This window comes from Fusarium redolens, assembly GCF_020744475.1.
Source record: "Fusarium redolens strain MPI-CAGE-AT-0023 chromosome Unknown BKA55scaffold_19, whole genome shotgun sequence".
In the NCBI taxonomy this organism is placed as follows: Eukaryota; Fungi; Ascomycota; class Sordariomycetes; order Hypocreales; family Nectriaceae; genus Fusarium; species Fusarium redolens.
In genome coordinates, this window is record NW_025763682.1 from 548,987 (window position 1) to 565,107 (window position 16,121).

Consider the following 16,121-nt stretch of genomic DNA (forward strand, 5'->3'; position numbering starts at 1 on the left):
CTCGTAACAATGATCCTGAAATCGCCACATGATATGCCTCCGTTGTTGCTCTGATGTATCGAGTGTCCCATACTGTGCTGCGATAGAGATTTATCAAAGAATTGAATCCCTTATTTAATCTCCTTCGAGCATATCTTGGGCTCTGTTGAGCAGAATCAGGACGGTATAATAACCACCATCATTCTGCCGCGAGAAAGGCACAGAAGAAGGAACAGGTGGGCAATATCGAACCTCGTAATCGATCTACAATATCTCTATGGTTAGTTTTGCGTTTGAACTCGAAGACTGTCACTCAGCACGTGACATGGGGTTGATTGTCAAGATTGACCTGCGAGGTTTGTGATCACAGTCTCTGTACTGAGCCATAAATTGAAAGGTACTACTACGTGACTTTCACGGTGGCAGCTCGGTTGATATTTACAGTATCTGCCGAATTTGTAAGTGGGTATCATTAGGTGTTAAGAACACAGATCGGACTACAGACACCTCGGACGGTGTCTTCTTATCAGCGAGCAAATTGACTGAGGGGATGGAAGTAATCACTAACATTAGGATGTGTTCGAGCAAGGGCGAAGGGCATTGAGAAACAACCAGTCCTTCGCTTTGCCAGGTCGAACCCTGGCTTGTAGATTAGGAGCGCCGATCATGTGTTTTAACAGCGGACTTCGGGGTTAATACGCTGTCCTACTTACACCCACGCCGTCACTGGGACTGAACCCTGAAGTTGATAATATGAGCTATATCAGTATAGAGACACCAAACTGAATGATGTTATGATAATCTGGCGAGTACCATCCGTGGCAAGATCTCACCTGTGCCCTGTTGAGTCTGACTTTGTTACTGAGACAGGCTGGAGAGGGGGGGTGGGAGATACGCTGGATTAAACTCTAAGTGGGGTCGGTATATATGGCGGCAACATTAGTGAGAATCTTTGCTAGTGGAAGGCTAACTAGACATGTATCTGTTACGGACGGTTGGTCAATGACCTGAGTATGTCGTTAATGAGAATTCTCTACCAAGGGGGGTTAGGTGCAGTCCTGAGGTCACTTTCAGTGGCCTGAACGTATTCTTCGGCTTTTATTGCTCTTGCTGCACGTATGATATAAAGGCCAACCCAGCCGACCACGGCTCATCTTATGGGCTCGGGTTCTAGTAGTTTGTAATCGTTGCAATGCTGTCGCGAAAGACCACCTCCTAATCAAGTACCACAGCCTTGAGGATCTTGCCAAGCATTGTTTACATGGCCTTTAGATATCGCCCGGCTAGCCTGTAAGCCCGAGCTGCCAAATAAGTATCCCCGGAAACCGAAGATGCAGACGTTGTTTCCAGAAGAGGAGAATTGCGTTAGTCGTACCAACCCGGAACCGGGCTGAAGTTGTGAGAGAAAGGTGACATTGAACAGTTTCATTTACTATTTCAGCAAGTATCTGAAACAATGCTAGAGCTGGATTGAGATACGCGCGGTGTATTAGAGATGCCCTGGACTTAGGTCATGTTATAAAGGAGTTGGCTGTGACATGGGTTCAATGAGCAACTGAGTGAACATGGTCAGTGTCATGTCCAGAATGACTGTTCGTTGCATTAAGTTGTTGTTCTCGCCATTGCATCCTTCGCCCACAACTCAGTTTTATTGATATCTGCTACGAGCGCAGCCATACCTGAATCCCGCTATCTCTGACGTTCTTTTTATTATCGTCAGTCTGCATTTTGTGACACCCCTGATTCTCGCCTTTCGCTTTCTGCCGTTTGTTGGTTCATGGTAACTCGCATGAGGGGCCTACCTACGCTACTGACTCTCAAAGTGGCCATGTCTGAGACACTGGAGGTATTGCCTCACACGGCACTAACTAATATGGCCTACTTTGGAATATCTCGTCTTGCCAGATGGGTTGTTTCGGTATATTGTGGTCTTTTGAAGTGGACCACGAGAGAGCATACTTAATTTGTAGACAAGGATGCTATTAACCAGCCCATTATGTTAAACCAGAAGTGTATTTGCTAACCATATAATTGACTTATAAACTCAATACTGCCACGACCTTCTGATTGCCCTAAACCTTCTTTCTAACTCTCCTTTGCAGCCTATATGATACCGACATACATGTCATCTCGAAACCTTTAATTAACCTTTTCTTATATATTAGTATTTCTCGATAAATCTGACAGCTATGCGCCTTACCTCGAAGCCAAATACGTATCATCTATATAACCTTTGACTGACTTATACTGCCAGTCTGTTAAAGTTTTCCCTGCAGCCTCTGTATTAGTTTTCCTCTGCGAATCTCTATCTATATGTCAATTAGGGATATGATCTAAGCTCGATTTCTTCTTCTGATAGACTTGAACTGCCTCCTTGCCTCTTGGCCGTCTTTTAGGAGGGCTTTTAGGGCATTTCTTTCTTACCTAATAACTTATTTAACCTCTTAAGGAAGGTCTTTAATAGTGCAAGTAAGAGCATAAGTGCTAAGGATGGCCAGTTAGAAGATAAAGTAGCTAGGGAGCCTTCTATATTCCTAGATATTAATGATTTTCTTTATTTAAGAACTTGCAGCTTTAAGAGCATTAGAGCTAGCTTTATAATAGAGAGTTGTTCTATATCTTCTAACATCTTTTAGGTTAAGGGGCAGTTGGTTAATATACTGGTCCTGGAACTGGTTAGGGTAGTTTATATAGATAAGCTTTTTTTTTAGTATGCGTGCTACTATCTTACTTCTTTATTATCTGGTAAGATCCTTGGTTTTTGTGCTGAGTTGGATTGTTTTGGCGGATATATTAGAGGCATCTTCTTATACCCCCTAAAGTCAGGTAAAAGAGTTATAATCTAGGTTTTCTTCTTATTAGTATTTATGCTGTAGGAATTGGTTAGGCATTATGGTATAATGTCTAAATAGTGAGCTAGATGTGTTATTTGCAGTTGAGACCTGTGGCTAAGAGCTTATAATCACCATACAGAACTTAGCTATTAACCAGCCTGGGTACTTGGCCTTCGTTGTTGATATGAACTTTTTGCTATCCCTTAGATTCCATCCGATAACTTCCAAGTAATCCATCCGTGGTATATCATGTGCCCAGACACCGTTTTTACAGTGGCTCTAGTTCAAGTATAATTCCTCAGCCTTCTGCAAACTGTCTTAGCTCCATTGTATCCGATATGAAAAGTCACCCACTTGAAGTGGTGGAAACATAGTATGTTGATGTTGTCCATCTGCGCGTAGATATCTTATTGGCAGCTACATCTTTGTCTGTTGCAATCACTGGGCTGCATTAAACTTATTCCAGCGTTTGTTGGCTTTGTGTTTATTCCATTAAGCTTATTCTTAAGGCTCTTGATATATTTTGCCAAGCTTCGAACTTTCTATCTATTTCGGCTGAACCCTTCATAGGGAAGTGTACCCAGATAATATGAGGGTCAGCTCTGCATTTCGGCGATAACCATCACAGCTCTAATAAGAGCAACTCGAACTCTACACGACGTGACGGGCCGAACATTCCTACTTTATATGGCTCATCGTTCTTTTTGAAGATATTCCGTCAAACCTTTAGGTTCGCTTGATAATGAGACGGCCGAGATTCGTCCAGGGGGTCACCGGGTCGCCGTGACGTCTAAATTGTGTTGGGCAATACGGCCAGCACGGGGTTGACCAATTGACGTTTCCGAGCGATAACATGGCGCTGAAAGGGATAATAATTTCTAGATTTAGTTGCATATCGTAGGGATATCTGTCCCCGGTCCTCTCTAGTATGCAATGTTGGGCAGAGGGAGCTGAGCTTCTGTCCCATGAGATAGAAGAATATCCGGCGATTTTACCAAGCCCGGTCAGGATGACACGTTCTCAACTCTTGACCTTTGAGGCCATGATTATTCTCCTGAGCAACAATCATTTGACAATCCTCACAAGATGTCAGAGCTTGATGTGGCCAAGCCTTGTTCCTAATCATTCAGTCCTAAAACATGTTATTTCAAATCCGATAACAACCTGAGGTGTTAAGCTTACCCCCAATGTGGCCGACAAAGGAGAACACATAATAGATCCACTGAATAGTTTGGAGAAAAAATACAGAAAAGGCGTTGTTAATACAGAGCAGAAAGGTAATACTGGTAGAGTGAGACATTCCCTAATCTACTAAAGCTGTGCCAAGTGAGCAGAATACAATCTCCAAACGCCACAGTCATTCTTATCCATAGGCAGGTTCATCCATCACCCAAACAGGTATGTTTACTCGAATCGCCATTTCTCCAGTTCCTCACTCCTTCTTCACGTCCTCCTTCACATCCTCCTCAAGATCCAAAGGAATATGCGGGTACAACAGATCCGCCAGCCGGTCGCGTTCCATCTGCAAGTCGAGGCTATCGATATTGCGGCGGAGAGTTAGTCGCTGCATTAGCATCTGATACATCTGATGCGAAACATCATCAACGATGCCGTAGAGCTCCTCATGCTCTTTGCCACAATATCGGATAGCCTTCTTCATCTCTGCAATGCGGCCAATGTCACGAGGGGGTTTGAGCTTTTTGACGGCGGTCTGGAGGTTGTGCATCCTTTCGGCGATCTTGATACGCTGGGCGGTGATGCGGCAGACTTTTTCAAAGGCGAGTTGGCGGTGTTTCTCGATATTCTCGATCTGTTTCTTCATAGCCTCTTGGGTACGGCGGTGAGAAACCTCAGACGCGGTAAGAGGGGTATCCCCAAGAGGAGGGAGGGTGTCGATGAAGGCGGTCTATGGATATGTCAGTAGGGCGATGCATTCGGTGCATGGGAGACTTGCGTATAGAGGGTCGGATGGCTTCGCCTTGAGAAAGCCAAAGCACTTCAGGACAGCCCAGATGAGGGCCATGGTGAAGAGGAGGGTCATCATGATGATGAGATCGGCGGTGTGATCAACTTTGAGAGCCATCCTGGTGATGCAGTAGGTCGTGCAGTAAGATGACTTTTTGTGATGGTTTGAGTTGTTGTGATGACGAAGGAGGAAAGAAGAAGATGAAAGACAGCAGGACAGAAGATTGTTTGTTATCTAAGCTAGTCGACGTGACAAAGCTACGTGAATCATACCCCGATGCAGTGACACTGGCAGAGCTCCCAGTGGAACATGCCCAGGCTGCTGGTCAGTATGTGCCCTGTGATCAAGGTGCTGTTGGCTGAACTGTGCTTGTTGTTCTGGCAGCAATTGAAGTTGTGCTCATCAGAGTGAGTTCTGGTTGTCTGAAACTGTTGACACTGCGCTATAATTTTAGTTCACGCGCGAGAGCATGTCGACTGTAGGCTCACTGGCGCCAAAGTTTCAAATGCTACTGCCAGTGAAGTCATCCTGGGTCCAACTCTGGCGTATGCAGCGAAACCCACTCAGTATCATCGTCTTATTCGATATATTGAGATTTCGAGATATGATCCGCTAAGATCGACAAAATCACATCCCTGATATCTGTCTACACCATGTTGTGGATTCGTGGTTGCCATATTGGCTGAACCTGAATAAGGCTGTCAGCATGCCAATAATGATGACCAGTACGAAGAAGGAATCCATCTGATGCTGTTTCTGCACTTCTTGATTTGTAATGCAGATATCCATGCAATGTCGTCTTCGTGCTGAAACTCCGCCCCGCGTGTGGTGATCAACTTCATGTGCATATGTGAAACCAAGCGGGCATTATCCTGCAGGACAGTCATCAGCCTAATAGAGCTATAACCTTCGCCAAAGTTTCCATTCCTCAGATAGACCTTTCGACGAGTGTTTCGGGATACGTAGTTGAATGAGGGCTGAGTGGCTACTCAAGCTTGAAACAAGTGGGAGCCTTCTGCCTTGAGAATAACACGTTCAAAGGAGTCACGATAAGCCTTAAAGGTTACAAATACATGGGGAAAGAGGCACATACCATACAATCCCTCTGTCCCTTGATTGCGAGTTGCAAAATCTGTCGGTCGATTTACGCAACTACCCATCGGACGCCGTTTTATTCTTGGTCCTGCTGTGTGGCCGATAAGAGAAGCTCATCGGTGCTTAAATGGAGCGTTTTGGTCTTCCGACAAAATTCAAGGGATGGTGACTACTCTGGGTGTAGAGTAACAATCGACTGCCATCTGTGTTTCGTCAGAGCGGGGACTCTATATTCCAACCAATACTTGCCATATGGATCCCATACTTGGCTCGGAGGTTGAAAACAGTGTGAAGGACTGGTGTTAATATCTGCAGAGCTCTCAGAAGCTTGGTACGCAAGATCGGCCTGCGTGGCTCTCTGGGCGTTGCTCGAGCCGGCACGTTGCACTGAGACCATCACTATTCCAATGAAGTAAGCCCAGACTTCTGTTGGAGGGCTGAGAGAGACGTGTAAAAACGACGGTATAGTTTACTACCGTATAATAGGCTTTCTTATTGAGATCGGACCGAGTTGCTTTTTATGTGTCGTCGGGACGGATAAGCGACGGCAGAGTGAAACTACATCCAATTGACACCGAACTTTCGTCAAAGCGTGGCAACAGTTGTAGGATATACTGTTGAGATTTGAGAACATCTAGTAGACTTGTTGGAAAAGAAAGGGCCAGGGGCAATCTGCATTACACAGGCAGGGTTCACGGAACATTCGCCCCTTTGAACCTATCAACCCAGACAACGCTTGAGGGTTATCTGAGACTTGGAGACAGCGTAGCCAAGTTTTCAGCTTGTTCAAATCGTTAGTCACGAGAAATCGGCAAGCTGCCACCTGGCTGATGAACAGTGTGACCCAAAGACAGATACATCAACACGGGATCCGAGCAGACTCAAACATGGTACAATGTTCATGTAAGCAACAGGGAACGGGTTAGTAAAGCTCAAGAGGGCTTCAATCTCTTTCGAGGGAGTGATTACGTACAATCATGCATTCTTGATCTTTGTTGGCCTCAGGGACTGACAGCGTCTCAACTTCAGAGTTTCCTAGACCGGCTTATTAGGTACCTGTCAATTACCAACGAGGAGATTCGGTATATTTAACAACAATGACTGGTTTAGCCATTGCGGAGTTTCGAGAGACTGATATCCCAATAGTGGAAATCAATGTTACAGACAGTGGGAGGTAACGATAGTTCAAGACATTCAGACGACGGTTTTATCATCAAAGCGGATGGGAATTCGAGACTATTTATGCACGCAAAAGGGGCAAACTATCGCAAACTATCACAAACCTACAAAGTACCTTACCAATATCACACCTTAAACTTACAAACAGCCCTACAAGAAGCTTCCGCTTAGCTTCATTGATTTCATCCATTGTTGATGATAGTATGTCAATCGCAAGGAGCAACTATTGAAGTCTGGCCTTGTAGTTCCTACTACTAGGGACGAGACTCAACAGAGGTAGAAGAGGTAACTTCTAGGTGTAGTAGTTCACGCCTATAGACTAGTTGAGGCCAGGCGTTGAATGACCTCAAGTCCGACATATGCGCATAAAGAGAAATTAGACCCTCAAGGGCATATACTATAGGCTGCCACACAAAAAGCTGTTGAACCAAGTATGACAGCGCATTGTGAATCAGATTTCAGGTATACATAATGAACAAACTGGCCATATCACCGTTATGCAACCAACTTCCTGATCAAGTCAAAGAACGACGAACAACATGGAGACATTTAAGACTCGTAATAACTTAGTGTTTAATATGGTGAACACACCTTCGCAGTCTCGGTGATTCTTTGGACGCTTTGTTATTCCATGATCTAGCACTACTGAGAGCAAGTCCAGAACAAAGGAAGTGAACTTGACAAAAGGACGTTGAGCTGAACAAGCAAGACATCGGTAAGGTGCATCGATCGAACCATGCAGTAGGGATGAAGTGAAAAAAAGTGAAATCGTGATCAAAACATACTTCTATCATGAACAGTATGTCGATGATAAAACTCTCCTGTGTATATGCTCCTTGACGATCATCTGTCCAGTCCCAAGAGGAACAAGCGTCTCGCCACAGGAACCACTTTAAGATATCAGACCTGATATCAAGAAATTTTCTACTGTTTGGCTTTATGCACAATGGACGATTTGAAAGTTTCCCCTAATTCCAAGCTAAACAGGTTTCAAGCAGCCTGTATGATCTCCTTGAACACTTCCCTCTTTGTCTAGATAGCTACGTCTTGGAAAGTAGCTAGATGGAATTGAAAATCACAGGCTAGATTAAACTGGAGCTACGGAAATTGCATATATAATTGCTTAGCTCCTCTGCAAGATTGGCTAGCTCCAACAATTCAACAACACTCTCGACACTCTCAACATTCTCAACACCCTCAATACAAGAACCTACTAACAAAATGCCGTTTCCTTTTGAATCTTTCTGCGTCACTGGCTCAGGCCATTCAGGAAGTTCATCAACGGCAAGCCACTCCCCGGCAGAAGATACCAACTCCCCCTCTTTAACAACTGATACGCCAACCTCACAAACGGGTGATGATCTGGCATCACTAGAATACCGTGCCCTCCTTGCAGAGCGTGCACATTACATTTTTGCTATTGATGACATCCCTCTCCACTTGCATGAACATGTTCTAGATGTCTTTGAGAAACATAAGACCGCTATGGAGTACCTCCGTGAGTTGGGTCCAGTCCCTCCAGAATTGTTCGATGAAGATGTCGATTATCCTGAGTTCGCCTAGTGGGTTCCTACTACGCTGAAGCGCTGGATAGAAGACGATGCAGTGTTTCTCACAGCCTTACGAAAGCAAAAGCAAGAGGAAAAGACAGAGAAAGAGGCGCTTCTTCGAAAGGAAGAAGAAGTGAAAGCTCAAGAGGAGGCGCTGGAGGTGACAGATAAACAGATTAATACACAGCTTAGAAAACTTTCTCAGTGGAGCGAGGTGCTGGAAGAGCAGAAACAGGATTTGCTAGCCAGGAAAGCTGAGATAGAGAGAAAGATTGATGAGTGCTGCAAGCAGCATATTTCATGCGATGCTCAGATAGAGCATGAACTCAACAAGTTTAATATGGCTGAGCGGAAGAAGAATCGTCTGAACATTCGCGGAAGGGAGTTGAAGAAGGAGGATGAAGAACTGGAGGTGCGGGAGAAGAAGACTGAGTCTCTTATCCAGCATTTTCAGAAGAATGCTAAAGAAAATTAAGCTTTGGACGATGTGGGGCCTTGAGAGCAAGGTATGCTGGCGATATCTATGTGAGGGGTTTGACTCCTGTGAAGGACAAATAAGATTGAGGATTATAGGGGCCGGTGTCTTGATCGGCTGGCCAAGTCAAACTGGGCTCTGACTGAGATTATTGTCATATGGCTGGTTCCTCCGGCGTCTTGGTCTGATTAATTTCCCAGTTTCTATTTGCTTGCTTATAAAATAACTAAAGATTGTGTTAATGAAAATTATTTCAATGGCGGTGAACCTATAAGTGACTGTATGTATTACAGACTTAATTTGGTCTCAAACTCATTTCTGCTTGTCCTTATGTTGCCAATGCTATTAACTAAAGATCCTTTTAAACAGAAGATATGCATAAGATATAGCACGTGCGGTGGAGGGGAGAGGGCCTATGCCATAAGACGAATTTATCCTACGCTAATAAATCACCCTCCCCACCGGATCTCATCACGCTTTGCCTCGCAGTATACTAATACATTTATAGAAGACTTTAAGTAGATATTAAGGTTTACTACGACAAGACTAAGAGAGTGTATGTTTACCATTGTAAATAGGGCTTTAAAATACCAGAGACGGATAAGATAGCAATTAAGCCCGCAGCTGGGTCAGAAACAACTCTGGAGGCAACAGAATCAGCCTTCACATATCCCTACCCCAATCTATCATTTATGTCCTCACGGCATACCTCTCACATGACAACTACGAGCACGCAAGCAACTCCAGCAACAACACCAGCAACCCTTGCCATCATGCTAGGCCCAGCATTATCCACATCAACGCTCGTCGTGGAAGGAACACTTCCAGTAGCAGTACCATTAGACTTACTCACTGGAAGAGTATGACCGACATATTCCATGACATAACTGTTCGTAATTGTTGTCTCGATCGTAAAGCTCACATCGTCGTCAGAGGCTGCCGTAGAGTACGGAATGTTGTCGGTGATAGAGATGTCGGTTGTCTTTGGGGCAGTAACGGTGGCGGCAGGGGAAGAGGTGATCACAGGCTGTCAAATTGTCTCTGTAGTTCAGTCCGCCCTCCCCCAAGCACTCGCAGAATTCCACATGACGTGTTGTACTGGTTCTTCTGTAGAACTTTCTGTAAGATTCGATGTAAGACACATATATTTGCGGCTTCATTAGGAGTGTAAGAATATCTGGCGGTTCTTTACGTACATATCTCTCTACTCATACGGAAGTGATGATGACAAGGGTGATGTAGTCGTTGATATGGCCGTTATCAATATTCTCAATGTCTCGACTTGGTCTGATGAAAATAAGGGCACTGGGAACACCAAGTTTCGGGACAACAGATAAGCCTTCCGAGACTGTAGTATAGAAGTTCAATACCTAATGCCTGCGATGTTTCACTGTACCTCTTTTTCTATGGGCAAAGATGAAAATGCATCAAATGATAAACGTCTCCATGACCTATTCTCACACAGTCGTTATGTTGCCTCTTCCACAGAAGAACGCAGTCCCATATCACTATTTGAGCAGATCCGTGTCAATAATCCACTGCTACGATGTCTTTCTGGATTCTTCGCCTTGATGTCAAGGGCTCGATAGTTGCTGCCTTGTTCTATCCTGTCATGAACATCAGCGTTAATTAAGGATGTAACACACATAGTGAGTCTTGAGACCAAAAACGATACTGGAATCTTGAGAACACCCAGACGACGCCATAACAAAGCACGGACCTTGGTGGTTTAATTCTAACCAAACTGTCTACCAACCTGATATTTATCCCTTGACAAACTGTCTACTAATTCAATCCCCATCGATAAGTAGGGGATCTGGAGGCCAGTCAGGCTGGAATTTGATTCAACTGGCTTGATAGGAGAGCTCCATACCCGGTGTTTGTATCTGAAACCACGCTGATATGTTTACAGAGGTCAAACAACAAGCCAACAGCCAAGGTTAAAGAGCACTATGAGGAGCTGCAATGCGAAGAGCTGTGACAAATAGAAAAAGGATACTTATTCAACGATTGAAGCAAAACATTCAGTATCGATCCATTGTTTGTCATGCTAAGAGGGATATGATGTATTAAAAATATGAATTTGATGCCAACACTGCAATCTTCCGATAATATTAAAGTCAATATTACAAGCTCTGAGATCCCCCGTTACAGTCAAGTCAAAGCCTCATTCCATTTCCACCGCCATCCCAAGACCAAAACATCAAATAGCCGAACTATCTACTTGATACAGGATCATCGCAATGATTATTACGGTAGGAAAGGAAACGAAGATGACAGCTACCATCGAGATGCAGAATTTAAAAGGCCTGCGATTCATTTCTTCCATGATTTCAACACGATCTCGCTCATCTTGTTCCATTCACAATGCTTGGCCTCGCTTCATTCTCTACCACTCATCAACGATATGCCGATAGTCGATGACTCCACTGAGGAGACGGTAATACCAGGCGAATGGAATCTGACAAGGGCAAGAAGGAGACTGGTCGACGCTGGGAACACGATGCATTTGAGTCAACGCCAAGAAACTGGGGAAGGTGTTCAAGATACTCCTGATCTTGTGGTGGCATTTTGATCAAAACCGAGAGAGTGGCCGAGTCTTGGTGAGAAGGGAGAATGCCAAGTGCGGATGTAACGCTTGGTGGCTCCAAAAAGAAAGACCACAAGAAATGAGGATATGGAATACTGACGCTTGAGAATATTCCATGTCAACATGCCCATTTCGAACAATTGGCATCTACCACGCCGTCGGGCAAGTCTTACGACTACGAAAGGTTGAGACCGCTGAGATGATCACAAATCCGTCTCTCGCTGCAAATGATGGCCCGAAATCCACCCCATATGATGAGCCAAGGCTTACGAATCCAACTACTCACGTGGATGCCCTCTCTCGACTATAAAATCCTCATGGTATGGAATGAAACTGTATAGAATGAACAATACATGTGCATAAGGCTCACGCGCTCCGGGAGAAACCCACTCACTACCTACATGAAAAATTCTTTCCATGTGATGTAACTTGTGAGATGGTCGAAGCTTCCAATGATCTATTCCAAAGAGTTTCGCCTAGATGCGGGTTAGGACCAAATTCCTCTATTGCTGCGACACTTTATTTGGGATCATCAGGCTGTTGAGTTAGTTCCATGATCCATTTACGGCCCCAGATCAAGCTTCATAAAGTCACTGCCGCCGTTGGAAAACGGTAACATGGCTGTCTATGGTAACAAGGAGCTTGGGCTGTTGATTCTCAAGAAAGGTATCCGGCAGTAACACAAGATGTAGTTAGACAAGTTCAAGTAGATAAAAGCGCCGTAAGTGACGATTGAGACTACATTTATATCCGCGCTGAACCGAGAGCCTAACAGTTTCTGTTGGCCGCAGTACCCAGAGATTTTCCACGACAATTTATATTCTTGAAGCTGTTGATGTCGTTCCTAGGCCCGTATAGTCAGAGAATGTAGGTTTCGAATATATCAAGGACGGGGCGGTCAGGCAGAATCTGAATCACAATCAAGATCCTAAAGATGATCTGGGGAGACGGGGCTTGAGGACCGCTGGTGGCAGCTGTTGGATCTGCGAGGAGGGCCAAGAGAGCAGGGTAGAAGTAGAGGGATGAGGCCTAAGCGTCCAATCCGTCACCGGAAAACCAACGCGCGATCAGATACCCGACGAAATGGACTTTCTTAGCCAGGCCAAGCATGCGGCGCACGATCAATCCACTTGCCATGAACCAAACCTCCCACTGAAAGGAACGAAAGCATCAACTCTGACAGACAAGTCATCCTCGATTGCTCAGTCTAGCCCGCCATCCCACGGGGCATCCCTGGGTGTACCTCGCAACACAAAAAGCAAAAAAATTCATAAGCCAGTAGCGCAAGAGGTTATCACCATTGAGTTCGTTTGAGGGTACGTACTGTTGAGATGAGAGATATTCCCCACAGGGCTGAAGTTGGGGGAAACGGCCAGGGAAACAGAGCCGTTTCCTCGGTGGAGTCTCTGATGAACTGACGGCACGGTAAGGAGTAGTCACTGTATGTATGTATGATTCCAAGAAACTTAGGTCCCTTGAAGCAGCCACATGAATTCAACACAGAAACCCATGTATATACCTCCCCCCGTCCCTCCAGATTCTGATGTGACACATTGACGCGTGCTCCCCACGAGTGAACCCACGCGCCCACACGCGTCGCGTCTCCCCCTGCAACGCGAGAGGAGATATGGCACGGCCAGGCTCTGAGGCGGGTGCAAACTCAGCACTGGCTCGGAAACATGTTTAGCTCCCTACTTACACTGGAGGATGTCGAAACTTCATGTTCGCTCTCCGACCTCGGGGTGGACTCTAGTGGCAGATAATGTAAGACATTGTTGAAAGACGGTTTTCCAGCTTGACATCAGTGTAGTTGAGATAACGGGACTGGGACGCTTGAAGTACTTGGAGAGCATGCTGCTAAGGGTAAGCTGTAAGTTGTCACAGTAAGCATTGGCCTGTTGAGGATAGGCTCAAGAGTCCTGGTGACAACCAAGAAAAGACCTCAAGACTTGACTAAGAAGTCAAGCCAAACGCCAAGCTCTATCATCATTATCTACGTGCTCAGGGCTCTGGAATTTGGATGTGTTGTTTGTAGCTGAGACTTGTGGCTGACGCAGACCGCGCGCCTTACACGGAGATATTTGGTTGAAAGCTCATATTTGCACATAAGTGGAACAGGCAGAACCAAGTCATTGAATATTGTATTAAAACACAGTCAATTCGTTCCTAGCTATAAAAATCTGTATCTTAAACTAGGTTTTCTAGCTAATCTTGGCAAGAACGTGTTCATAGTTAAGTCCCTGTTATCAACTTTCCTTACTGTTGCCGCCTTTTAATGCCAATGTTAACTTTAATAAGCTTACGTGTTGTTCCTTCAGTAGAATCAACCTCAGAATCCATCATGCAGAAACTGTATCGCTTTATCAAAGTTGCCGCGATAATCTTCATCTCAACTTCTGCTAGATTACGCCCAACGCATGCTGCTGGACCGTGGCCAAATGGGATAAAAGCAGTTTTCTGACGGCTTGACAGTTTCTCCCATCTCTGAGGTCGAAACTCATTCGCATCTTGGCCCCATATATCTCTAGACCGGTGGATAGCGTAGATTGGAACGCTCAAAACGGTTCCTGGAGGAAAGTAAAAGTTGTCGTATTGAACTCCCTTAGACCCAGGAAGCACCTCTCGAGGGAGGCCAATTCCGAGGACACTGTGAAGACGCATTGTTTCGTTGATCACAGCGTCCAGATACGGAAGAGCCCGGACTTCTGTAAACGGAGCGACTGTTCCATGGACTTCAATAGAATCCATCTCAGTTTGCAACTTTTGAAGTGAAGAGGGCGACGTAGCGAGGTAGTACATCATTGCAGAGAGAGTGTTGCTGACGGTCTCAATGGCTGCCATGAACAGGGTCAAAGACTCGGAAGCAATCTCTTCGAATTTGAGCAATTCCCCGCTTTCATCCCGCGCATGAAGTAGCAGTGAAAGCCAATCATCATGACTGTCCTGCGCTGCGGCCATACGTTCTTTGACATGAGCGGAAGTTACACTCAGCAGGTTCTGTAACCCATCCAATCCTTTGTGAAAAAAGGGGTCTGGGAGGTGATGTGCATGAGGCTTCAGCCATGGCAAGACGCCCAGAGTAGCGACAGCGGCACTCCTTTGCGCAAGACTGTTCATCATGGACACGTAGGACACTGCTTTGCCGGGCTTGCTGTCAATCCTGACCAGATCAGACACATTCTCAAGCATTCCAAATGGCTCGCTGAAAAGAAGGTCACCAGTGATGTCAAAGGACATGTATCTAATTGCCAGGTTAGCCAATGTCAGCGAATCTGTCTCAAGCCACTTACGTGAACCACCGTCTACATTCAAGTTGCGTGAATCCATCAAACTGCGGTCCTTTGTTGATTATCTCATCCCACTTACGGATGAGAAGCTCTACTTTGTCGGCAATGGACCCTTCGGCCGCACGAGACGACTTTGGAGCGAAGCTATGGGCAATATAACGTCTCTTCCGAGCATGTTCGGTACGTTTTCTCGCCGTGAAGATGCTTCGAGTAAGGGAAATTGAAGAATCGTACCAGGCTCTTGGTGAAGTGAGCATAGGAGGACATGAGTAAGACATGTGTAACTTACGACTTTTCCAATCCATTCCCATGGCCGTAGATAATATTGATGGCTCTTTCGTCATTAATACTAATGTGGTTCGGCTGTATGCGGATGACGGGCCCAAGGCGCTCATGGAGATCATGCACGGTGTATGAACGCTTGGACTGACGGCAAATATACATAAGCCAAAGGTTTGAGAAACGGGCCAGCAATGGGCCAGGAATGCCTCGTAAGTGTCTGTAGGTGTAAAAGTAGGGAATGACATAGAACAGCGATACGCATAACAGTACTGCCAGAGGTGCCCAAGGCGAAAGTACCCAGTAGTCAGTAGCCATTGTCCCAGAGACTGAGAATGTAGATGTAAGTGTACAAAATGAGTGAATAAGAATACAAGCCAGCGTCATATGTCCAGTTTTATTATGTCAGTTATCGGGAATCTCCTGAATGCAATGTGATTATCCCTGCCGAGGGCTGCTGTTGCCAGTTGACACACTATACAACGTATACTCCAATAAAGCAAGGTTTCAGTGGCATCATAATGACTCGGACGTAGGGTCGAGAACTGTTACCTTGTGTTTGGCAGCATCCATTCAAGTAGTGCTTGAATTAACAAACCTATCGGCTTTTAGCAAATGCCTCTGGGATCTTGGACCTTCGCTCCGCTCCTCTTCTCGCTGAGGCATAATTATGTGTCTCATCGGACACTGTTTGGATGTAAATACCAGGATCCACTTTATCCCTGAATGCGTTCGGACGTTCCATTGCATCTGTGTATGTTTGAATCGTATGATTTCTTCCAGTTCCATCTGCCGCAGTCGGTTGTTACGGTATATTCAGGCCCAACGCCAACGAGGCCATCATAAAGCAGTTCCACTTGCGTAAGTGCATTACAAATCACTTGAGT

The 16,121-nt window shown here is 45.4% G+C and overlaps 3 protein-coding genes across 3 annotated transcripts; 1 reads left to right on the plus strand and 2 right to left on the minus strand.

The window, feature by feature from the left end:
• Window positions 1–4,251: 4,251 nt before the first annotated feature.
• Window positions 4,252–4,896, minus strand: BKA55DRAFT_485734 (uncharacterized protein; the record flags this gene model as incomplete). Its single annotated transcript, XM_046186219.1, has 2 exons — window positions 4,252–4,719; window positions 4,819–4,896. Coding segments are annotated over 2 exons (546 nt in total), but the record flags the coding sequence as incomplete, so codon positions are not given.
• Window positions 4,897–8,274: 3,378 nt separating this feature from the next.
• On the plus strand, window positions 8,275–9,078 carry BKA55DRAFT_544626 (uncharacterized protein; the record flags this gene model as incomplete). Its single annotated transcript, XM_046190732.1, has 2 exons — window positions 8,275–8,551; window positions 8,648–9,078. The coding sequence occupies 2 exons, from the start codon at window positions 8,275–8,277 to the stop codon at window positions 9,076–9,078; spliced, it is 708 nt and encodes a 235-aa protein (XP_046043946.1).
• A 4,846-nt stretch (window positions 9,079–13,924) lies between these two features.
• Window positions 13,925–15,552, minus strand: BKA55DRAFT_598280 (cytochrome P450; the record flags this gene model as incomplete). The annotated part of the gene is made up of 3 exons (XM_046196217.1): window positions 13,925–14,909; window positions 14,959–15,195; window positions 15,245–15,552. 3 exons carry the CDS (start codon window positions 15,550–15,552, stop codon window positions 13,925–13,927), a joined length of 1,530 nt encoding a protein of 509 aa, XP_046043947.1.
• Window positions 15,553–16,121: the final 569 nt, after the last annotated feature.